Source organism: Phyllopteryx taeniolatus, chromosome 1 (assembly GCF_024500385.1).
Source record: "Phyllopteryx taeniolatus isolate TA_2022b chromosome 1, UOR_Ptae_1.2, whole genome shotgun sequence".
NCBI lineage: Eukaryota > Metazoa > Chordata > Actinopteri > Syngnathiformes > Syngnathidae > Phyllopteryx > Phyllopteryx taeniolatus.
Genome location: NC_084502.1, coordinates 50,836,368 through 50,863,067, shown reverse-complemented (window position 1 = coordinate 50,863,067; position 26,700 = coordinate 50,836,368). Strand labels below are relative to the sequence as shown.

Sequence of the window (26,700 nt, the reverse complement as noted above, 5' to 3'; positions counted from 1 at the left end):
TTCTGTTCGACTGATCCAAAACTCCACTGTGACACAGTAAAACTGTTCCGGCATAAAAGGGATACATTTCCTCCTTTCTGCTTGAGCTAACAGCCGAACAGGACAAAACCCCCCCCAAAAAAATATATACATACATATATATATACATACATATATCCATCCATCCATCCATTTTCTGAGCCGCTGAACTGGTTGCCAGCCAATCGCAGGGCACATAGGAACAAACAACCATTCGCACTCACAGTCATGCCTACGGGCAATTTAGAGTCTCCAATTCAGGCATGTTTTAGGGATGTGGGAGGAAACCGGAGTGCCCGGAGAAAACCCACGCAGGCACGTGGAGAACATGCAAACTCCACACAGGCGGGGCCGGGGATTGAACCCGGGTCCTCAGAACTGTGAGGCTGACGCTCTAACCAGTCGGCCACCGTGCCACCACATACATATATATGTATATATATATATATATATATATATGTATGTATATATATATATGTATATATATATGTATGTATATATATATATATATATACATACATACATATATATATATACATACATATATATATATACATATATATACATACATATATATTTATATACATACATACATATATATATATATATATATATACATATATACATATATACATCCATCCATCCATTTTCTGAGCCGCTGAACTGGTTGCCAGCCAATCGCAGGGCACATAGGAACAAACAACCATTCGCACTCACAGTCATGCCTACGGGCAATTTAGAGTCTCCAATTCAGGCATGTTTTAGGGATGTGGGAGGAAACCGGAGTGCCCGGAGAAAACCCACGCAGGCACGGGGAGAACATGCAAACTCCACACAGGCGGGGCCGGGGATTGAACCCGGGTCCTCAGAACTGTGAGGCTGACGCTCTAACCAGTCGGCCACCGTGCCGCCACATACATATATATGTATATATATATATACATATATACATATATACATATATATATACATATATACATATATATATATATATATACATATATACATATATATATACATATATATATACATATATACATATATATATACATCCATCCATCCATTCATTCTCTACCGCTTCAGCAGGGACGCCCAGACTTCCCTCTCCCCAGCCACTTCATCCAGCTCTTCCGGGGGGATCCCGAGGCGTTCCCAGGCCAGCCGAAGGATGTAGTCTCTCCAGCGTGTCCTGGGTCTCTCCAGCGTGTCCTGGGTCGTCCCCGGGGTCTCCTCCGGGGACACCTCACCAGGGAGGCGTCCGGGAGGCCTCCGAATCAGATGCCCCAGCCACCTCATCTGGCTCCTCTCAATGCGGAGGAGCAGCGGCTCTACTCTGAGATCCTCCCGGATGACCGAGCTTCTCACCCTATCTCTAAGGGAGAGCCCGGACACCCTGCGGAGGAAACTCATTTCGGCCGCTTGTATCCGGGACCTTGTTCTTTCGGTCACGACCCACAGCTCATGACCATAGGTGAGGGTAGGAACGAAGATCGACCGGTAAATTGAGAGCTTCGCCTTTCGGCTTAGCTCTTTCTTTACCACAACGGACCGATACAAAGTCCGCATCACTGCAGACGCTGCACCGATCCGCCTGTCGATCTCCCGTTCCATTCTTCCCTCACTCGTGAACAAGACCCCAAGATACTTGAATTCCTCCACTTGGGACAGGATCTCATCCCCGACCTGGAGATGGCATGCCACCCTTTCCCGACTGAGGACCATGGTCTCAGATTTGGAGGTGCTGATTCTCATCCCAGAGAATCTCATCACACTCGGCTGCGAACTGCTCCAATGAGAGTTGGAGGTCACGGCTTGATGAAGCCATCAGAACCACATCATCTGCAAAAAGCAGAGATGCAATACTGAGGCCACCAAACCGGACCCCCTCTACGCCTCGGCTGCGCCTAGAAATTCTGTCCATAAAAGTTATGAACAGAATCGGCGACAAAGGGCAGCCTTGGCGGAGTCCAACCCTCACCGGGAACGAGTCCGACTTACTGCCGGATATGCGGACCAAACTCTGACTCCGGTCGTACAGGGACCGAACAGCCCGTATCAGGGGGTTCGGTACCCCATACTCCCGAAGCACTCTCCACAGGACTCCCCGAGGGACACGGTCGAACGCCTTCTCCAAGTCCACAAAACACATGTAGACTGGTTGGGCGAACTCCCATGCACCCTCGAGGACCCTGCCGAGGGTGTAGAGCTGGTCCACTGTTCCACGGCCAGGACGAAAACCACACTGCTCCTCCTGAATCTGAGATTCGACTTCCCGACGGACCCTCCTCTCCAGCACCCCTGAATAGACCTTACCAGGGAGGCTGAGCAGTGTGATCCCCCTGTAGTTGGAACACACCCTCCGGTCCCCCTTCTTAAAAAGGGGGACCACCACCCCAGTCTGCCAATCCAGAGGCACTGTCCCCGATGTCCACGCGATGTTGCAGAGGCGTGTCAACCAGGACAGCCCCACAACATCCAGAGCCTTTAGGAACTCCGGGCGAATCTCATCCACCCCCGGGGCCCTGCCACCGAGGAGCTTTTTAACTACCTCGGTGACCTCAAACCCAGAGATAGGAGAGCCCGCCTCAGAGAACCCACACTCTGCTTCCCCATGGGAAGGTGTGTCGGTGGAATTGAGGAGGTCTTCGAAGTATTCTCCCCACCGACTCACAACGTCCCGAGTCGAGGTCAGCAGCGCCCCATCCCCACTATACACAGTGTTGGTGGTGCACTGCTTTCCTCTCCTGAGACGTCGGATGGTGGACCAGAATTTCCTCGAAGCCGTCCGGAAGTCTTTCTCCATGGCCTCACCGAACTCCTCCCATGCCCGGGTTTTTGCTTCAGCGACCACCAGAGCTGCATTCCGCTTGGCCAGCCGGTACCCATCAGCTGCCTCAGGAGTCCCACAGGCCAAAAAGGCCCGATAGGACTCCTTCTTCAGCTTGACGGCATCCCTCACCGTTGGTGTCCACCAACGGGTTCGGGGATTGCCGCCACGACAGGCACCGACCACCTTACGGCCACAGCTCCGGTCGGCCGCCTCAGCAATGGAGGCGCGGAACATGGTCCACTCGGACTCGATGTCCCCCGCCTCCCCCGGAACATGAGCAAAGTTCTGTCGGAGGTGGGAGTTGAAACTCCTTCTGACAGGGGATTCTGCCAGACATTCCCAGCAGACCCTCACAATACGTTTGGGCCTGCCACGTCGGACCGGCATATTCCCCCACCATCGGAGCCAACTCACCACCAGGTGGTGATCAGTTGACAGCTCCGCCCCTCTCTTCACCCGAGTAACCAAGACAAGTCCAATAACAGAACACCGCTCGGGTTCTGATCGGGGGGGCCGTTCCTCCCAATCGCGCCCTTCCAGGTCTCACTGTCATTGCCCACGTGAGCATTGAAGTCCCCCAACAGAACAATGGAGTCCCCAGCGGGAGCGCTCTCCAGCACCCCCTCCAAGGACTCCAAAAAGGGTGGGTACTCTGAACTGCTGTTTGGTGCATAGGCACAAACAACAGTCAGGACCCGTCCCCCCACCCGAAGGCGGAGGGAGGCTACCCTCTCGTCCACCGGGGTGAACCCCAACGTACAGGCGCTGAGCCGGGGGGCAATAAGTATACCCACACCTGCTCGGCGCCTCTCACCATGGGCAACTCCAGAGTGGAAGAGAGTCCAACCCCTCTCGAGAGGACTGGTACCAGAGCCCAAGGTGTGTGTGGAGGCGAGTCCGACTATATCGAGTCGGAACTTCTCGACCTCACACACCAGCTCGGGCTCCTTCCCTGAGAGGTGACATTCCACGTCCCTAGAGCCAGCTTATGTAGCCGGGGATCGGATCGCCAAGGTCCCCGCCTTCGGCCACCGCCCAGCACACACTGCACCCGACCCCTATGGCCCCTCCCACAGGTGGTGAGCCCATGGGAAGGGGGACCCACGTTACCCTTTCGGGCTGTGCCCGGCCGGGCCCCATGGGAGCAGGCCCGGCCACCAGGCGCTCGCCTTCGAGCCCCACCACCAGGCCTGGCTCCAGTGGGGGGCCCCGGTGGCCCGCGTCCGGGCAAGGGAAAACGAAGTCCATTGTTTGTCGTCATCATTAGGGGTCTTTGAGCTGTGCTTTGTCTGGTCCCTCACCTTGGACCTGTTTGTCATGGGTGACCCTGCCAGGGGCATAAAGCCCCAGACAACTTAGCTCCTAGGATCACTGGGACACACAAACCCCTCCACCACGACAAGGTGACGGCTCAAGGCTTATACATATATATATATACATATATACATATATATATAAAAAATACACACACACACCATCCAATTGATGTTTTACGTGGAGTGCTTACATTGTCTCCATTGGCACGCAGCTTCCAGAAAGGTTGTATAAAGAGCCAGGATCCTTCATTGCCGGTCCCATCCAGCGTGACGCGCATGGCGTTCTTCTCCAGAAGCGCCGGCAAACGCTTGTTTACCGTCAGGTACTTGTTGCTCTTCATGTGCAGCAGCTGCAGGAAAATCAAAATCAAATAATTCAAACGGAGAATCGTACTTTCTCATTTTTACACCTGTGAAAGGCATCTTTTTCCAGCCTTTCTTGTGTTGCTACTCTGTGTGGAATGCACTGCCACAAAATGGGGGAGCAGCTGGTTCACGCCATAATAGCAGAAGACTGCGGCTCAACATTTTTCTTATTTGAGCATATCCAAGAGCTTTACCTTCTGGAGCGTCACACCTTTTTTTCTGGCACTTTGGCAAATGCCAGAAGCCACTGAGGGAGCAGGGTGTTTAGGTGGCATCTTCAGGCATCAAAGAACAAGCACAAAAATATACAGATATACTGTACTGCAGTGTTTCCCAACCAGGGGTACACAAGCACATTGCAGGGGGTACATGGAAACAAGCTTGGACAAATGTCACGAAATACATGTACCGGCGCTACTTATTCAGGGTTTTTTTTTTTTTTTTAATAAATGGAACTGTAATCCAGTACAGTCACAGGTACATTTTTTAGAAATTTGGATTATTTCGCAGGATTATATTTTGAATGCATGGTTAGAGAGGCCGGTTGTTTATTTGAGCACTCGCCCGCTTTCCCACTCACTCAGACTACTGGTGACTTTGGCTACGGGGAAGGTAGCGAGCTCGCCCAGGAGCCCGCAGCTAAATTGTAAGTAAACATTTCACTATGACAATCCCGTCACAAATCACCCACTGCTTTACTATTTAAACACTATTACAAATACCAGCTGCTAAATCTATCACCGGGAATAAATGTTTTTCCGCGTTTGACGTCACATATCGGAATTTGGTGTGTGTGTGTGTGTGTGTGTGTGTGTGTGTGTGTGTGTGTGTGTGCGTGTGTGCGTGTGTCCGGGCGCAAACGCTCTTTCTAACAAATGCCAAATGTTTGGCTCATGTGAAAAGGTTTTACAACTTTGTTATTAAGATAGTAAATGTAATTTCCCTACTGGGTGAATAAAGTATCTATATATCTACATTTCATATGTCAATAAAATGGTATGTGGGCGCTACAACTACTTTAGCCGAAATCAAAACAGCCACGCACAGGCAAATATGGATAAATGGCTGCAACGTCCAGTTGCTCCGGATTCAGGAGAGGGTTCATACACTATATTGCAAAAGTATTCGCTCCCCTGCCTTGACTCGCATATGAATTTAAGTTACATCCCATTCCTAATCCATTGGGTTCAATACAATGTTGGTCCACCCTTTGCAGCTACAACACCTTCAAACATTACTGGGAAGGCTGTCCACAAGGTTTAGGAGTGTGATTTTGGGAATTTTTTACCATTCTTCCAGAAGCGCATTTGTGAGGTCTCACACTGATGCTGGACAAGAAGGCCTGGTTTTCAGTCTCCGCTCTAATTCATTCCAGAGTGTTCTATCCGGTTGATATCAGGACTCTGTGCAGGCCAGACGAGTTCATCCACACCAAACTCTCTCATCCATGTCTTTATGGACCTTCTTTTGTGCACTGGTGCACAGCCATGTTAGAAATGGAACTGTTCCCGCAAAGTTGGGAGCATGGAATTGTCCAAAATATTGTCTCTTTAGTCCCAGTGAAGCGAACTCTGAAGGATTCAACATACCAAGAACTTTTGGCCAATTCATTGCTCCCAACTTTGGGGATGGCCCGTTCCTGTTCTTCCTGACCTCAAACCGATAGAACACGTTTAGGATGAATTAGCCTTTCCAGAGGAGTTAAAGCTGTAAAAGGTGGACCGATCTCATCCATCCATCCATTTTCTGAACCGCTTAGCCTCACTCGGGTTGCAGGTGTGCTGGGGCCTATCCCACCTGACTTTGGGGTACATCTGAGGCAGGGTACACCCTGAACTGGTCACCAGCCAATCACAGGACATACAATTTATAGCAGACATGCAAACACCAAAGGCATGAAAAAGGTGACAGACCAAAAAAAAAAACAACAACACTGTAGGGGTGTCTGGGGCTATCCCCGGGCCCCAACAGAGAATTTTTGGGATTATAACATAAATTAAGCAATCTGGAAGACTTCAAGCAGAAAAACATTTATTTACACTGTTCAAATACATGTTGATGTACATATTTAAGATTAAAATTAAACTAGCCATTTCTTTGCTTTTTTGTTTTGGCCTCCAACTTGAGCCAGGCCCATCTCCACCTGCACCTGGTGCCTACTTTAAGATGTACCACATGAATAGCATCCTCCTCTTTAAACGCACTCTCATTCTGGAGAGGAATTGACTAAAATCATTTCACGTCATTTTCCACTATTACCAACTTCAAATTGTAATCCCAAATGCATCCTCCAGGAAAATATTAAGTAAAGTATTTTTTGGCCATTTCTGAATTTGAAGTTAGTTTGTTCTGTGTTGTGACATAATCCTTAACATCAATCTGTCGCTTAATATACTTAACATTAACATCCGAAACTAATTAGATAATTGTAGCCGCGTTTCCTAATTGATACAAGATGAACTAGCGGATCAACTCTTGTCGCCGATGTGATGTGTGCTTCGCCGGTCCGCAGGGACCTCGGCGATCCGATCCCCGGCTACAGAAGCTGGCTCGAGGGACGTGGAATGTCACCTCTGGCAGGGAAGGAGCCTGAGCTGGTGTGTGAGGTCAAGAAGTTCCGACTACATATAGTCGGGCTCGCACGGCTTGGGCTCTGGTACCAATCCTCTTAAGAGGGTTTGGACTATCTTCCACTCTGGAGTTGCCCACGGTGAGAGGCGCCGAGAAGGTGTGGGTATACTTATTGCCCCCCGGCTCGGCGCTTGTACGTTGGGGTTCACCCCAGTGGACGAGAGGATAGCCTCCCTCCTCCTTCGGGTCGAGGGACGGGTCCTGACTGTTGTTTGTGCCTATGCACCAAGCAGCAGTTCAGAGTACCCACCCTTTATGGAGTCCTTGGAGGGGTGCTGGAGAGCGCTCCCGCTGGTCTGCTGGGGGACTTCAATGCTCACGTGGGCAATGACAGTGGGACCTGGAAGGGCGTGATTGGGAGGAACGCCCCCCCCGATCAGAACCCGAGCGGTGTTCGGTTATTGGACTTCTCTGGTCAACACGGATTGTCCATAACGAACACTATGTTACAGCATATGGTCGCAGTTCAATGCTCGACTTTGTGGTCGTGTCATCGGACTTGCAGCCGCATGTCTTGGGCACTCGGGTGAAGAGAGGGGCGGAGCTGTCAACTGATCACCACCTGTTGGTGAGTTGGCTCCGATGGCGGGGGAAGTTGCCGGTCCGACGTGGCAGGCCCAAACGTATTGTGAGGGTCTGCTGGGAACGTCTGGCAGAAACCCCTGTCAGAAGGAGTTTCAACTCCCACCTCTGACAGAACTTTGCTCAAGTTCCGGGGGAGGCGGGGGACACTGAGCACAGGTGGACAATGTTCCGCGCGCTCATTGCTAAAGCAGCCGACCAGAGCTGTGGCCGTAACGTGGTCGGTGCCTGTCGTGGCGGCAATCCCCGAACCCGTTGGTGGACAACAACAGTGAGGGATGCTGTCAAGCTGAATAAGGAGTTCTATCGGGTCTTTTTGGCCTGTGGGACTCCTGAGGCAGCTGATGGGTACCGGCTGGCCAAGCGGAATGCAGCTTTGGTGGTCGCTGAAGCAAAAATTCGAGCATGGGAGGAGTTTGGTGAGGCCATGGAGAAAGACTTCCGGACGGCTTCGAGGAAATTCTGGTCCACCAATTCCACCGACACGCCTTCCCATGTGGAAGCAGAGTCTGGGGTCTCTGAGGCGGACTGGTGCAGCGTCTGCAGTGATGCGGACTTTGTATCGGTCCGTTGTGGTGAAGAAGGAGCGAAGCCGAAAGGCGAACTCTCTATTTACCGGTCGATCTAGATGTTCCTACCCTCACCTATGGTCATGAGCTGTGGGTCGTGAGCGAAAGAACAAGATCCTGGATACAAGCGGCCGAAATGAGTTTCCGGGTGTCCGGGCTTGCAGGGTGTCCGTGCTCTCCCTTAGAGATAGGGTGAGAAGCTCGAACATCCGGGAGGGGCTCAGAGTAGAGCCGCTGCTCCTCCGCATTGAGATTAGCCAAATAAGGTGCCTCAGGCATCTGTTTAGGATACCTCTTGGACGCCTCCCTTGTGAGGCGTTCCAGGCACGTCCCACCGGGAGGAGACCCGGGGACGACCCAGGACACGCTGGAGAGACTATGTCGACGGAACGCCTCAGGATCCCTTCGGAAGAGCTGGAGGAAGTGGCTGGGGAGAGGGAAGTCTGGGCTTCCCGGCTAAAGCTACTGCCCCCGCGACCCGACCTTGGATAAGCGGAAGAAAATGGATGGATAGATGGATTACTCAAATGTATATGACCCAGTGATTTACAACCTTTATGGACCCAAGGCACATACTTTGCAATTGAAAAATCTCACAGCACACCAACAAACAAAAATGTCACAAAAAGTGGATACATTAATTACTGTACGTCCTTCCTGACATCTAATAGAAGAGCATTTATTTGTTCTGTCTGTCACAATGCCTCACTGGCATAAATAGATGAATAAAGATACATTATTTCTTCGAAAAAAATAAAATTTTTGGAGCAATTAAGTGAAATTTGATCATTTCTCCTGGCAAACCTGAAGAGCGCTCACAGCACACTAATATGCCCCGGCACACTGGTTGAGAATCACTGATCTAACCTAGACACTTATCTACACGTTTCCGAGAGTTGAGTATTTCCAGAAAATTGATAGATTTGTTCTCAAGCTATTTTAAATTGGTTAATCATATGTAAGAATAACAGAAAAGACCAATATTACCAATTTATGAAAAAAATATAACATTGATTGTACAACCCCAATTCCAATTAAGTTGGGACATTGTGTTAAATAAAAACAGAATACAATGATTTGTAAATCATGTTCAACCTATATTTAATCGAATACACTACAAAGACAAGATATTTAATGTTCAAAGTGATAAACTTGACTGTTTTTAGCAAATAATCATTAACTTAGAATTTTATGGCTGCAACACGTTCCAAAAAAGCTGGGAGAGGTGGCAAAAAGACTGAGAAAGTTGAATGTCAGTAAATACAGTTCGGCGCTACAGCTGTAAGTGCAACTTGAAACTCTACTATGCAAAGCAAAAGCCATTTATCAACAACACCCAGAAACGCCGCCAGCTTCTCTGAGCCCGAGCTCATCTAAGATGGACTGATCCAAAGTGGAAAAGTGTTCTGTGTTCCGATGAGTCAATGGCAGCCAATGGCATGGGTAATTTACACATCTGTGAAGGCACCATTAATGCTGAAAGGTACATACAGGTTTTGGAGAAACATATGCTGCCATCCAAGCAACATCTTTTTCATGGACGCACCTGCTTATTTCAGCAAGACAATGCCAAACCACATTCTGCACGTGTTACAACAGCGTGGCTTCGTAGTAAAAGAGTGCGGGTACTTGACTGGCCTGCCTGCAGTCCAGACCTGTCTCCCATTGAAAATGCGTGGCGCATTATGAAGTGTAAAATACGACAACTGAGACCCCAGACTGTTGAATAGCTGAAGCTGTACATCAAGCAAGAATGGGAAATAATTCCACATACAAAGCTTCAACAATTAGTGTCCTCAGTTCCCAAACGTTTATTGAATGTTGTTAAAATAAAACGTTTTTTCCAGCTTTTTTGGAAAGTGTTGCAGCCATAAAATTCTATGTTAATGATTATTTGCTAAAAACTATAAAGTTTATCAGTTTGAACATTAAATATCTTGTCTTTGTGGTGTATTCAATTAAATATAGGTTGCGCATGATTTGCAAATCATTGTATTGTTTTTATTTATGTTTAACATAGCGTTCCAACTTCATTGGAATTAGGGTTGTATATGGACATACAAGGTTTCTGCCCAACAACTATGATGTATTCAAGAAATGCATATATGTAAGCCATATGTTCAGTGTTCCCCCTAATGCAGCCCTATGGGGGGCACAAGCCAGTGCAAACTATAGCCCGGTCCCAAGCCCGGATAAATGCAGAGGGTTGCGTCAGGAAGGGCATCCGGCTTAAAACTTTGCAAAACAAATATGAGCGTTCATCTAAAGAATTCCATACCGGATCGGTCGTGGCCCGGGTTAACAACCTCCCCCTCCGGCACCCTTCACCTGCAGGGCGCTGGTGGAAATTCAGCTACGGTGGGTCGAAGAGGAAGGAGAGGTGGAAAGTGGGTTCATAGGCAGAAAGAGAAGAAGAAATCACAGAGCCTAGAATTTAATGTGGGGACTTTGAATGTTGGGACTATGACTATGAAAATCTCGGGAATTGGTTGACATGATGATTAGAAGAAAGGTTGATACATTGTGTGTCCAGGAGACCAGGTGGAAAGGCAGTAAGGCTCGAAGTTTAGGGGCAGGGTTTAAATGAATTTACCATAGAGTAGATGGGAAGATAAATGGAGTAGGTGTTATTTTTAAGGAAGAGTTAGCTCAGAATGTCTTGGAGTTGAAAAGAGTATCAGATCGAGTGATGAGGCTGAAACTTGAAATTGAGGGTGTTATGTCTAATGTAATTCGTGGCTATGCCTCACAGGTAGGATATGACCAAGAGGTGAAAGAGAAATTCTTAAAGGAGCTAGACGAAGTAGTTCTGAGCATCCCAGACAGAGAGAGAGCCATGATTGGTGCAGATTGTAATGGACATGTTGGTGAAGGAAACAAGGGTGATGAAGAAGTGATGGTTAAGTACGGCATCCAGGAAAGGAACTTGGAGGGACAGATGGTGGTAAACTTAGCAAAAAGGATGGAAATGGCTGTAGTGAACACTTTTTTTCCCCCAGAAGAGGCAGGAACATGACCTACAAGAGCGGAGATAGAACGATGCTGGTGGATTACATCTTGTGCAGACGATGTAATCTGAAGGAGATTACCAACTGTAAGATAGTGGTAGGGGAGAGTGTGGCTCGACAGCATAGGATGGTGGTGTGTAAGATGACTCTGATGGTGGGGAAGAAGATTAAGAAGACAAAGGCAGACCAGAGATCCATGTGGTGGAAGCTGAGAAAGGAAGAGTGTTGTGCGGCTTTTCGGGAAGAGGTGAGACAGACTCTCGGTGGACAGGAGGAGCTTCCAGAAGACTGGACCACTACAGCCAAGGTGATCAGAGAGACAGGCAGGAGAGTACTTGGTGTATCTTCTGGCAGGAAAAGAGAGAAGGAGACATGGTGATGGAACCTCAAAGTACAGGAAATCATACAAGGAAAGAGGTTAGCTAAGAAGAAGTGGGACACTGAGAGGACTGAGGAGAGGCGAAAGTAATACATTGAGATGCGACGTAGGGCAAAGGTAGAGGTGGCAAGGCCAAACAAGAGGCATATGATGAGATGTATGACAGGTTGGACACTAAAGAAGGAGAAAAGTATCTATACAGGTTGGCCAGACAGAGGGATAGAGATTGGAAGGATGTGCAGCAGGTTAGGGTGATGAAGGATAGAGATGGAAATTTGTTGACTGGTGCCAGTAGTGTGCAAGACAGATGGAAAGAATACTTTGAGGAGTTGATGAATGGGGAAAATGAGAGAGAAGGAAGAGTAGAAGAGGCAAGTGTGACGGAACAGGATGTGTCAATGATTAGTAAGGGGGAAGTTAGAAAGGCATTAAAGAGGATAAAAAATGGAAAGGCAGTTGGTTTTGATGACAATACTGTGGAGGTATGGAAGCATCTAGGAGAGGTGGCTGTGGACTTTTTGACCAGCTTGTTCAACAGAATTCTAGCGGGTGAGAAGATGCCTGAGGAATGGAGGGCCCATTTATAAGAACAAGGGTGATGTGCAGAGCTGTGGGAGCTATAGAGAAATCAAGTTGATGAGCCACACAATGAAGTTATGGGAAAGAGCAGTGGAGGCTGGACTCAGGACATAAGTGAGTATTTGCGAGCAACAGTATGGTTTCATGCCGAGAAAGAGTACCACAGATGCATTATTTGCCTTGAGGATGTTGATGGAAAAGTACAGAGAAGGTCAGAAGGAGCTACATTGTGTCTTTGTGGTTCTAGAGAAAGCCTATGACAGAGTTCCCAGAGAGGAACTCTGGTACTGCATGCGGAAGTCTGGAGTGGCAGAGAAGTATGTTAGAATATTACAGGACATGTACGAGGGCAGGCAGAAAAGTGGTGAAGTGTGCTGTAGGTGTGACAGAGGAATTTAAGGTGGAGGTGGGACTGCATCAGGGATCAGCCCTGAGCCCCTTCCTGTTTGCAGTGGTGATGGATAGGCTGACAGATGAGATTAGACTGGAATCCCCGTGGACCATGATGTTTGCAGATGACATTGTGATCTGTAGTGAAAGCAGGGAGCAGGTGGAGGAACAGTTAGAAAGATGGAGGCACGCACTGGAATGGAGAGGAATGAAGATTAACCAAAGTAAGAAAATATGTGTGCATGAATGAGAGGAGTCGAGGGGGAAGAGTGAGGCTACAGAGAGAAGAGATAGCAAGGGTGGAGGACTTGAAATACTTGGGGTCAACAGTCCACAGCAGTGGTGAGTGTGGTCAGGAAGTGAAGAAACGAGTCCAAGCAGGTTGGAACGGGTGGAGGAAGGTGTGTGTTATGTGACAGAAGAGTCTCTGATAGGATGAAGGGAAAAGTTTATAAGACAGTGGTGAGGCAGCCATGATGTACAGATTAGAGACAGTGGCACTGAAGAGACAACAGGAAGCAGAGCTGGAGGTGGCGGAAATTAAGATGTTGAGGTTCGCTCTTGGAGTGACCAGGTTGCATAAAATTAGAAATGAGCTCATCAGAGGGACAGCCAAGGTTAGATGTTTTGGAGACAAAGTTAGAGAGAGCAGACTTCGATGGTTTGGACACGTCCAGAGGAGAGAGAGTGAGTATATTGGTAGAAGGGTGATGAGGATGGAGCTGGCAGGCAAGAGAGCTAGAGGAAGACCAAAGAGAAGGTTGATGGATGTCGTGAGGAAAGACATGAGGGCAGTTTGTGTTAGAGAGGAGGATGCAGCAGATAGGCTTACATGGAAAAGGATGACACGCTGTGGCGACCCCTAACGGGACAAGGCGGAAGGAAAAGATGTTCTGTGTTCCACCTCATATCCACAATTCACCTATTCTATGATTTTTTTTTTTTAACTATCCTTTGCTGTTTTTGTGTTCAGTTTAAGATAAAATTCGTGTTTTGGTGTCCTCTTCAGGCATCTTGGTAGATAGAAACTATGTTGAAGTGAGCGGAGAAGCTTCAATGAGAAAGGCCAAAGCCCTGTCTAATACACAGGTAGTGCTTTGCCATAGCCAAGTGTAAACCTTTTTCGGGGTGGGGGCGTCAATTACTCGCTGATTTTTTTTTTTATTCATAACATGCCTCGTTCCCTTTACCCCACAAAAAACAGATTACTTTACAGGGTTTTTCCTGGCTCAAATGGAGGCGGAAGTGGTACCACTCTGACCATTGGTATGTGTGTGTATTTACATAATTACAATATTTCATTGTTATTTTGTTTTTATTTTAATTAAATCAGATTTAGTAAAACACAAAATAAAAACACACAAACCCTATTCCACATTAAATAAATAGTAACAAAGTGCATTGTTTGCACAGTTAAATGTGCCCCCGTTCAGTGTTAGTTGAACACATTCCAGTTAACCATTTCACAGTCACAGACAGAACATTTTAGCCAACTATTTTTCAATTCCCTCGCGGGCTTAAAGACATTTGTCTGTCAATCAAACTATCTGTCCAGTGATGCACAAACATGTATGAACAAACACACACCTTTCTACAGGAATCTTTATCACCTCACTGAGCACCGACCACACCCAGTGTGTGTGTGTGCGTGCGCATTGAAACAAAGTCAATATTGAATTCAACAAAAGAACATTGTGTGTGTGTGTGTTTAGTAAATGACCACACATCCGCTGCAGCAGAAGATACATGTTACCATGGTGATGAGGGAGGGGTCAGTGTGTGCATACAGTGCAGTTGGTAGTTTCAACGTTTACACGCAACACAACATTTAATATGAAAGTGGCCAAAAAAAAAAAAGTACCTGGATGACAGTTCCGTACTTGACCACATCTCCATGAACCTTCTTGTTCTCTGTCTCGTTCTGCTTCTGCTCCAAGTTGGATGCATGCTACAACACAGGCATGCACACATGCACGCACGCACACATGCACATGAAGGCACACACTCTCACACACACACACACACACACACACACATTTGTTCATGTTAAAATAACCGCTTGAACAAATGTTTGCTCAAAAGTTATATAGCACAAGATCCAAAGTGGAACACAATCCATTCAGAATTGCTGGTTGACTTCCAAGTTGTTCTCATCTGTTTCAGCATCAAATTCTAACATCATAGAAGCTTTATTAACTATTCAGACAGTGTGTTAAGTTATCTTAATATTTTCACATTGTCTTAACTGTCATAACACAAGAGTTTAACCCCTGTATCACAGAACAAATTAAAGCTGAAGTAAAACAGCAAAGCTGAAGTAAAACAGCAAAGTAATGACACATAATGGACAGGAGTAGGAACACGTTTTATAGAAATACAGTAAAAATACATAAATTTATGTTCAGTGGATCTGGGTCAAATTCTAACATCATAGAAGCTTTATTCACTGTTCAGACATTGTGGTAAGTTATCTTAACATTTTCACATTGTCTTAACTGTCACAACACAAAGTTTAATCCCTGTATCACAAAACAAATTAAAGCTGAAGTAAAACAAAAGTAATGACACAGAATGGACAGGAGCAGGAACACGTTTTATAGAAATACAGTAAAAATACAGAAATTTATATTTACTGGATCTGGCCTGACCGCGAATAGCAAAAATCCGCTAATAATTGACAGCCATTATAATTGCCATGAAAAAAAAATAATCAAAAGAAACCTTTTTTTTTTCAAAAAAAGCATGAACCTCCAATACCTCCAATAAGCGGTTTACGCGAAGAAAAAAGGGTAGCCCCACCCAAAAAAATAAATAAAATATCCATTGCAAACATACATCCATTCTCTCTAGGATCACTTCACTAGGGTTGCGATTGTGTTGGCACCTATCCCAGCTGACTTGGGCGAGAGGAGCAGTACACCCTGAATTGATCGCCAGCCAGGTGCAGGGCACATGTAAACAAACAACCATTTACACCTACGGACAATTTTTTTTCTTCAACTAACCTACAATGCATGTTTTTGAAATGTGGGAGGAGGCCACAGAACCCAAGAAAACCCTGGCAGACACAGGGAGAACATGCAAACTCCACACAGGAAGGTCGGTATTGAAACCAGGACCTAAAAACTGTGTCTATATTAGACGTTTTATGCTGTCGATTCTGATACCAATCACCCATAAGTGAGATCTGCCGATCACTGCCGATATTGTTCATATGGATTAGCTGTAAATTTATTTATGGTGAGTGGTACTGGCTATATGAGCTCACGTTTGTTTGGGTTTGCTTTGCAGGTGCTGTCACATCATCACGGTTAATAAACATGATTATTCATTTATTTTAAAATAAATGAATAATGATTAAATATAACTTAAAATAACAACCAGAAAATAAATGTGTAACAAATACATTAATAATATATTAATATAATAGAAAATAAAAAAAACTGAAAAATAAGGAGTGAATAAAAACAAGATAATGTTTTTAGCCATGACTGTATTGTCTATCATATGTGTAAAACAAAAAAAAACAAAAAACACCCATAATTATTTTCATAATTTTGTCATCTTAATTGACCTAAAACAGGAAAAGTTTAGTCAGATTTCATGTCACAGTCAGGAAAGAAACTCATGTCTTTTTATACAGTCAATGACTGTGGGCTGTTTCTGCTATGTGTGCCTTGGCCTCTTAGGGGCAGTGTGGTGCAGTGCATACATGGAGCTACTGGTTTACTGGAAGCTACAAAAAAAAAAAGAGTAGACGAAGAAAGCCATGTTATAATTTAAATAAAGTCGTTTTTCACAGATTAGGAAGAATGTTTTAGTACGCCGTTTCTGTGTGAATATTCAATATTTAAAGGTAAATCCCTCCCGTGATCAAATGCTAATATTAGCTAGCCTATCAATAGGGTTTTCCATTTAACTGTTAGCATAGCAAAGAGTGATTTTGGGATTTATTGTGATTGCAGGGACCAGCTACACCATGAGATGGCACCTAATTTGCATTATGTAGAGGGAAAATAACACTAAATAAGTACTTGTTTTTTGAGAATGACTAATTTTTGGATGAACGTTAATCTGTCTCATTCTCTCCCCCAGATTCCACACGAGAGGTGAGGAGAAGGAAATGCACTAGATGCTAGTATAGTACTGTTGTTGTAGAGTGGGTTTTTTATTAATTTGCATTCAGACTCATTATTTAGGTCTGTTGAGATTCTTTATGTTCAATTGTACAGTTTATTTTTGATGAAAGGGGTCAAATTTTATTAATAAATTCACAAAGTTCAAGTCACCTGCCGCACAGAGTGAGACAGACAGAAGCATTTGCAGAGGCAACATTGTACAGTTGCATTCTATTTTTGCGCTGATATTATTCCGGTAGTTATTAGATTCTGACAAAACCATCAATTAGGAGTATACTTTAATCACAGACATACAGATTTAGTGCTTTGTTACAGCCAATTTAAACAGTTGATGGACGTGCAAATTGTAAACAGAGAAGTCTTCGGTTGAACAGTGAAGAAGTATGATTTGAGTTAAAGAAAGGGAATCATTTGTAGATATGATGGCTATTTTTTTAGGGAATTATGAGGTAGATTAGGACAATGGAGGCTTGAAGATGATTATTGATGAGATGGTGGTTAAGTCTAAGCCATAGTGATTTAGAAGAGTAGGACAATAATGGATAGGGAGGCTTATTCAAGGTGATGGTCATAATTGGCATAACGTCATAATAAATTAAGGAAGTTTAATAGTAGAGCACAGTATATTAATTGTTAGGTCCTGGTTGATACTCCTTTTCAGTTTATAGCAAATAGGAGAACCTGAGGAGAATTATTGCTACGTCACAGAGCCCCTGAATTAGTAAGCAAATGACCACTGTAAATGTTTATGAAAGGACGCAGTGGTCCCAGCAGGGGGGCCAAATTTATGACTGGGAGTTTTTGCAAGGGCTTCAAGGGGGAGCAAAAGTCTATTGAAATTTAATAGAAGTCTGTTTTGTTATAGTTGATGTTGACTTTTGATAGTTCCCAAGATAGGATAGTGGGACTCGGGGGACTAAAGCAAGTAGTTAATTGTGGCAGATTAGCAGAAGCCATGAATGACACCTGTAGAATCAAGAAGGTATTTGGGGGAAAAGTATTCGTAGCGTTATGTGTGGTTAAGTGAGTGACAATCAATCGAGCCATTTACTTTACATTTGGTAGTGATAGTATTGAAATATTATTAGTCCGAGATATTTCTAAATTGTCAACCTAGCAGGATTATCAATTTGCCAAGGAGTAAAAGATGAAGTGTGATGAGTGTAACAATTTTTTTCAAACATTTTCAGAACAGACTTCCGTAGTTGCAGTGTGAGAGTCAACTGTTTGCCTAAAGAGGTTCCTCCTGGAATATCAGTTAAGTTAATTGACTTTTTGGGCTACACAAATTTTATAACTCTCAGGATTATAAACAATTTAAATTTGCTAATTCGGTATGAAGACCAAGGCGCTGAATACTTAAAATCCACTTCTGGGTCCAGGTCACTGTTATTGTCTGAGAAGTCTTGTTTATGTTATGTTATGTCAAATATTTGTGTTGTGTGTTAATTAAAAGCAGACATTGAGATCCAATGAGGATGTGATCACATGCAAGAGTAAGTCTCTCACTCATATTAAAGAAGAATACTATAATATATATATTATAATAAGGCGGCACGGTGGATGACTGGTTAGAGCGTAAGCCTCACAGTTCTGAGGACCAGGGTTCAATCCCCGGTCCCGCCTGTGTGAAGTTTGCATGTTCTCCCCGTGCCTGCGTGGGTTTTCTCCGGGCACTCCGGTTTCCTCCCACATCCCAAAACCATGCATTAATTGGAGACTCTAAATTGCCCGTAGGTGTGAATGTGAGTGCGAATGGTTGTTTGTTTGTATCTGCCCTGCGATTGGCTGGCAACCAGTTCAGGGTATACCCCGCCTCCTGCCCGATGATAGCTGGGATAGGCTCCAGCACGCCCGCGACCCTAGTGAGGAGAAGCGGCTCAGAAAATGGATGGATGGATGGATATTATAATAATATAAAGACATAATACTGTACAGTATATAGTTTACACACACACACATATACACACCCACACGCAAAAAAAAAAAACATATATATATATATATATATTTTTTTTTAATCCGCAAGCAGGTGAGTCCACAGATGCCAAGGCAGGGGTCCACTGGTTGCAAGCTGAGCCTTTCCTACAGTATTTTGCAGTAAGCTCCATTTCAGGTTCAATGGTTATCATCACACGTCCCCTCTTCGCCTTTACCGGTAAAGGGGTGTCGGATGAAAAACAAAAAAAGCCAAATAAAAAGTGGGATTAAATCCTTTGGATGCCACACGGTGATTGTTAATTACTTCTGAACTCCAAATTGGCCGGCACGGTGGACGACTGGTTCTGAGGACCCGGGTTCAAATACGGCCTCCTCTGTGTGGAGTTTGCATGTTCTTCTTATGCCTGTATGAGTTTTCTCCAGGTACTAATTTTCTGAGCCGCTTATCCTTACTAGGGCCGCGGGTGTCCTCCACCCTAAACTGGTTGCCAATCAATTGCAGGGCACATACAGACAAACAACCATTCACACTCACATTCACGTCTACGTCGAAGAGACTTAGAGTCTTCAATCAACCTACCATGTATGTTTTGGAACGTGGGAGTACTCGGAGAAAACACACATAGGCACATGGAGACCACGCAAACTCCACACAGGGAGGCCAGATTTGAACCCGGAACCTCAGAACTGTGAGGCAGCATTATACTCCTAAATAAAAGCTCAAGTTATTAAGTAAGTCCTATATGATGCACATACTGTAGACTGACATGTTTCATAATTCATATCCAATACAGGTAGAGGAGGGATTACTATCCATCCATCCATTTTCTGAGCCGCTTCTCCTCACTGGGGTCGCGGGCGTGCTGTAGCCTATCCCAGCTGTCATCGGGCAGGAGGCGGGGTACACCCTGAACCGGTTGCCAGCCAATCGCAGGGCACATACAAACAAACAACCTTCACACTCACATACACACCTACGGGCAATTTAGAGTCTCCAATGCATGCATGTTTTTGGGATGTGGGAGGAAACCGGAGTGCCCGGAGAAAACCCACGCAGGCACGGGGAGAACATGCAAACTCCACACAGGCGGGGCCGGGGATTGAACCCCGCACCTCAGAACTGTGAGGCTGAAGCTCTAACCAGTCGGCCACCGTGCCGCCAGGGATTATTATGTGTATTATTATTATCTACCTGATGATAATCATACGTGAGTGAGCTCAGCTCATGCATATCGTTCCCTCTATAAACTTGTTCATCTCGTCATTCATGGACACGGACACAATTCTCATCTTTTTGGCTCTTAACACCACCACAATGGATTTACAATAAAACGAACAAGAAGTGCTCTAACGGGGGACTTTCAGCTTTAATTTGAGGGTATTTACATCAAAACCAGGTAAACGGTGGAGGAATTATAACAGTCGTGTACATGCCTCCCACTTTTTAATGAGACCAGTTGCTGCATGCTAGCATCATCTATCCTTGGGTTAAGCCATGTTTCTGTGACAATCAAAACAGCTCAGTCACGAACATAGCGATTTCCAGCAAGTTTTAATTGCAACTCGTCCATTTTACTGTATGTACCAGAGATCTTGCATGGGGAGATACAGACTCGGTAGAGATGGCTTATGATGATCTCACTAGGTGTTATCGTAAATCCATCTCGAGTACTAGACAGGACGCGCCCTGCTGCAACATGACTGGCTGATGCATCACTGGAAGGGTATGATGCAGATGGTGTGTGTGGGGTGCCTAGAACTCGAGTGTGAATCATAAGAACGTGCCACGGCAATCATAAATGCCCCAATCTTGGCTAGCATTAGCGCTACTGTAAACCACTTCACCAGAATCAACTATATTGGGCAAGTAAGACACAGAAGGAATTTGACTCCGTTAGTTGGAGCCACTCTAGTACGACAACAAACAGCCACTATGAAAAAATATACATTTAGGAGATATAAAAACATGAGTATGGAGAGTCATTAAGCAATGAAAGTGTGCCAGTCGTGTGGTGATGTTGATATAATGGCATTGTGCAAATGATGCAGAGTCCTCAAGCAATTTGAAGTGACTAATAGTGCGATGATCTGGTACAGTGACGATTTTGCAAATGGCGCAGAGTTCTCAAACACATACGCGGCCAGTAGGAATCAAATCAATCACCACATTAGTAAATGTGAAAAAAAAGAGCACATGCCAACAGAACAAACGGGACACATGCGGACTGAATCAAACTATTTGGACGGTTTTGAAAAACCATTCCACGCCAACATAAGTTATTCATTCCAGTAGTACCTATAAAACACCAGCAGGTGATACCGTCGTTTAGCAAACACCTTACAGTTCTGTCTCTATTGCTGTCGTTAAAGGATGAGTATTTTCTCATTTTACTTTTACCATGAAGCACAGCAATGACCATTTCTTCACACTTTACAGTGAAGCATGCAACAATGTGACTGTTAAGAAAGCTTTAATGACAAGTCAACCTTGAAACAGATTATTATATTTAGTTATTTGTTTTTACAGTAAAACTAAACTAATGTTCCTGTTTTGTTTCTAAATATATTAAATATGTTTGAAGATGGGCGGCACGGTTGACTGGTTAGCACATCTCCCTCACAGTTTTGAGGGCCTGGGTTCAAATCCGGACTCCCCTGTGTGGAGTTTGCATGTTCTTCCTGTGCCTGTCGGTTTTCTCTGGGCACTCCGGTTTCCTCCCACATCCCATAAACATGGATGGTTGGTTGACTGAAGACTCTAAATTGCCCATTGGTGTGAATGTGAGTGTGATGGTTGTTTGTCTATGTGTGCCCTGCGATTGGCTGGCGATCAGTTCAGGGTGTACCCCGACTCTCGTCCAGAGTCAGCTGAGATAGGCTCCAGCACGCCCACGACCCTAGTGAGGATAAGTTGTAAGGAAAATGGATGGATTGATGGATGTTTGAAGATACTGTAAGTGCTGAATATATGTGCAAAGACTGAGAACAATATAGCGCTGAATTGTTGAGATATGGCTTAAAACTCTTTCACACTCTACATTTTTGTGTACAAATACATTTACGTGTATTTGATTGACAGGAGATGTGGGATTTTCAGAGCTCTCAGCGACATGCCCACAGCGTTTGAGACCTAACAGGTGCTCCTTATTTTTTACGATTTTGAAGCCTGATTTCAAATACTTAGTGTTGGATCTATCTCACCCAACACCTATAAAAAATAGACACAAAAGGAATGAAGACGCTGGTTTCTTTTGCTCATGAGGAGGATGTATGGGAGATTGCTCAGATCCAGTCTCCCATCACGCTCTAAACAATCTCTCCCGTTGCTCCTGTATTTAATTTGAAATAGGGAGGTAGCTAAGTTACAAGACATAACATACTAAGTTACAAGACACAACACACTAAGGGGAGGGTTTCAAGGTGAAGACATGAGACCAACACCCGGACACGTCCTTGGTCAAGGCGCCCTTCTCTCTTATGATTCCTGCTGAGTCATCTCCTTGAAGGCGAGACATCTTCCTTTCCACCACGGTCAGCAAGCAACCATCAAAATCGTCCATAACACTAATGCAAGCTAAGCAAATAAATGATAACTTCGACAATTTATTTAACACTTAGCATTTTTTTAATTCATTCATTCATTGCCCAGCTTGTTGACAAGACTTCTCTGTGATGTGTTAAAGACATTTTTTTTCTCCTGTTTGGTTGCACTTTAAACATGAAATTGTACTTCTAAAATGAGCTTTTATTTTGTAAAGGAAGTGGTGTAAATGTAAATGTTACCTGAAGTTTCTGCAGCAGAACCACGTCACCAATCTTGTCTTTCTCATGTTTGGCCTGTTTGGCCTTCCAGAACTGCTTCTGTGCCGAGTAGCGACTCATCGGACACACCTTGAACAGGCAGTCTGAACAGGGGAATAAATGTTAGCATATGTTAGCATAGGTTAGCATACTGTCATAAATACAGAAAGTCTGAATGAACACACGTTAGCACAGATTAGCCTGCTATCATAGTGTAAAAGCAGACATTGAACAGGCAGTCTGAAGGTACGCACATTAGCTTGTGTCATCAAGACAGACCTTGAACAGGCAGTCTGAAGGAACATACGACAAGATGTATTAGCACATGGTAACATATGTTAGCATCCTGGCATCAAGAAAGACCTTGAACAGGAAGTCTGAAGGAGGAAAACCATGCTGTTTTAATGATTGACATGTCCCTCATTACAACCGTAACGTGACTGAAAATGTGTTAATTTTTAACACTGTAACACTGCTACAGCCAGTTAGTCTGATCTTGTGTCTGCTGTGCCCTGATTGGCTGGAATCATTCCAGTGTGCTGATCAAATTCGCAAATTTTCGTGCAATTCGAAATGAAATGTCAACTGAAGCCGCAAAAATTTACTTGTATTCAATGATTCTTAGTCACTTTAACTATTGCATAACCAGTTGGTCCCAGGCTGGTCAGAATGCAAAAAAACCATTGGAAGTTTTGTACAAACAAGTAATTAAAGTGATGGATAAAAAACCAAGGCACTATCATCACTGTGCAATTTAAAAAAAAATACAGTCTTTTAAACTGGGACAGTCTTCACATATTTGCAGATTTAAATTTGATTTATAAAGTACTGCATGATTTGGCCCCAGCTCCTCTGGCTGAGTTCATCAGCCAAAGAAACAACTCTGAGCGTGTCACTCGAGGCTCTGTCAGAGGTGACTGTCTCATTCCTCTGAGCAGGAGCACTTTCAGTAAGTCAGCCTGGTCAGTGAGGAGCGCTGGTGAGTGGAACTCAGTACCTGAGGAGGTTAAACTGCTTACAACATGCAAGGCCTTCACAAAAAAACTGAAAATGTGGCTAGTTAACACCTATAGCTGCCAACACTAAAAGACAAGTATGTTATGTTGTTTTTTGTTATGATCAAAATTTTTTGGGTTTTATTCTCTCTTAATAGTATAGTTTGATTATGTATCCTGTATTATATCGTCTTGTAGATGTATTTTACTGCTTTTTTACATCATGGCCAGGGGACTACAGATGAAAACTAGCCTTCTGGCTAATTCTGGCTTTTTTAACCATGTGTACTTCATGTGTTTTATGAAATTGCATTGTCCCCTTTCAAATAAACTGATTAATAATAATAATAATCAGTCATTGAAAAGAGCAGACCGGGCTTAAAAGGGGCATGATGGGTACGTTCGGAAATTCACTCCAAACGGGCTTCTACACTTCCGAACGTTTGGAAAGTCATTGTTTGAGTGTCAGTGTGAGACAGAGCGTCCGAAACATCAGGCAGGACAAGAGGTTTACAGGCAGAACTGACACATTCAATATGGTGGACGCACTGACGTATCCCTGCCAATGGCCAACACGCTTGTTCATACATTCATAGAAAATGGAGCACACTCTGCCCCTCTAAACACTGCACTCTCAGAGCGTAGTGAGAGCGTCAGATTGAATTTCCAAAGGTACCCTATGTCATAGTGACTTTTAACCCGCTATATGTGGAACTTCACATGACCAAATCTGGAAAACAGGATAAATGACTATCAGTGTATGCTCCGCTAACGAGGGTTGCGTCAGGAAGGGCATACGGCTTAAAACTTTGCCATACAAATATGAGCGTTCATCCAAAGAATTGCATACCAGATCGGTCGTGGCTTGGGTTAACAATGTCCGCCACCGGCACTGTTAACCTACAGGGCACTGGTGGAAACTTAGCTACTGTGGGTCGAAGACGAAGGAGAGGTGGAAAGCGTTTTTAAGTTTTATGTTTTTGTTGATTTTATTTTTTTTTTAAACCTGTCCTGTTCAGCTTCATGGCCTTTCAGAATGGTGGATCCGTATGCCTTGGTGCTGGAACAGTTTTGCTGTGCAGCAGGGGAGTTTGAAATATTCCCTCTACTTATTTTGTATTTTTCGTCTGATCATCCTTAAGATGGTTCTACCCCTTCATTTGAGTCCAGCTGTGTTTGATTATACTGATTGGACTTCATTAGGAAAGCCACACACCTGACTATATAAGACCTTACAGCTCACGGTGCAAAGCAAATGAGAATCATGAGGTCAAAGGAACTGCCTGAAGAGCTCAGAGACAGAATTGTGGCAAGGCACAGATCTGGCCAAGGTTACAATTTTTTTTTTTGCTGCAGAATGGTGGATCGGTATGCCTTTGTGCTGGAACAGTTTTGCTGTGCAGCAGGGGAGTTTGAAATATTCCCTCTGCTTATTTTTAAATTTTTGAATTAATCAGATGTTTATTGAAAATGCAGCCGGACAAAAAAAGGGTTTTAGGGGACAGACAGAGGGAAAGAATGGACAAGGGGACTAGGGCTGAAAACCGCAGCAGAACAATAGTGAGACAGTCGAGATATTTGAACACAAGTAACATTATAACAGTTATTTGTAGATTGGGGGGTGGGAGGGGGACACCCGGTGAGGACAAGCAATAACTAACCAAAAGAACCAGATAAGAGAGGATAGAAAAGGGCAGGAGAGAATGTGGTAAAATGAGCAAGGCAGTACTACTGTCGAGTGGTGCGGTGGGATTATTTTTTAGTGTCAAAACACCTGTAAGAACCTGTGAGTTGACATGTTAGTATAACCTGTGTTGTTATTAGTGATCCCAGCACAAGTAATTAAATTCTATAGTGTTTCTATCAAACATATTAGTGAATTAACACAATATCACAAGCTTGTTAGTCAACTGGTGTACGAGTTGGTGAGCCGGCACATCGAGGAAGGGTGAGCCCGCTTCCCCCCACCCACAAGGGGGGGAGTCAGCGAGCCCGTCCAGCAGGGGACCAACCAGGGGTACGCCACCGACCACCCAGGACCCAGGGAGGTCCCGAGCCCGACCAAAGCACCCCGACCAGTCCCAAGGCGAGGGGCAAGGGCATGGGATCTCTGCCCCCCCACCCCCCGCCTACCCCCCACCCCCCCTATCCAGCGAGCCCCACTGCTGCCACCGCCCCCATCACCCCCAGAGAGCACGGGGGCGCCAGTCACCAACAGGGCCCAACACAGGAGCCAGCCACCACCAGAAAGAAAAAAAAAAGCCCGCCAAAGCGAGCCCAAGTTAAGCACCCGTCGTGAATAGGGTTGGGCATCGAGAATCGAGAACTGACCGGAACCAGGACCACCCCCCCACCCGGAACCGCCCAAACCCAAAAACCCCGGCCCCGACGCTCACAGTCCGCCCACCCCGAAGAAGAAAACCAGCGAAGAAGACCGCGCACGAAGAAGCGTCCCCGCCCAACAGCAGCGAACAAAAGCATGCACCAACCCCCCCAAAATCAATGACCAGTCGCCCCAGCTCAACAACCAGAACAAGACCATACCGCGCAAAGGAGGCCACCACGACGCACAGCGCCCGATGCACCCCGAGCCCCAGCCCACACTGCACGGAGCGCCAGCGAAGCCCAGTCAATTGTTTCTTATTATTATTATAAATTACAACCCCAATTCCAATGAAGTTGGGACGTTGTTAAACATAAATAAAAAAAGAATAAATTGATTTGCAAATTATGTTCAACCTATATTTAATTGAATACACTACAAACACAAGATATTTAATGTTCAAACTGATAAACTTTATTGTTGTTAGCAAATCATTAACTTGGAATTTTATGGCTGCAACACATTCTAAAAAAGCTGGGACAGGGTCATGTTTACCACTGTGTTACATCACCTTTTCTTTTTACACCTTTTCTTTTAACAACATTCAATAAACATTTGGGAACTGAGGACACTAATTGTTGAAGCTTTGTAGGTGGAATTCTTTCCCATTCTTGCTTGACGTACAGCTTCAGCTGTTCAACAGTCCGGGGTCTCCGTTGTCGTATTTTACGCTTCATAATGTGCCACACATTTTCAATGGGAGACAGGTCTGGACTGCAGGCAGGCCAGTCTAGTAACTGCACTCTTTTACTACGAAGCCACACTGTTGTACC

At 45.0% G+C, this 26,700-nt stretch overlaps 1 protein-coding gene across 1 annotated transcript in view; it reads right to left on the bottom strand.

Moving 5' to 3' along the window:
- Positions 1–26,700, bottom strand: part of itpr3 (inositol 1,4,5-trisphosphate receptor, type 3) — a 243,398-nt gene that overhangs the window by 188,583 nt on the left and 28,115 nt on the right. Inside the window, exons 3-5 of the mRNA XM_061748450.1 lie at positions 22,532–22,653; positions 14,530–14,616; positions 4,356–4,514 (exon numbers count right to left, since the gene is read on the bottom strand). Coding sequence (XP_061604434.1) covers positions 4,356–4,514; positions 14,530–14,616; positions 22,532–22,653 — 368 coding nt within the window. The remainder of the gene's footprint in view (positions 1–4,355; positions 4,515–14,529; positions 14,617–22,531; positions 22,654–26,700) is intronic.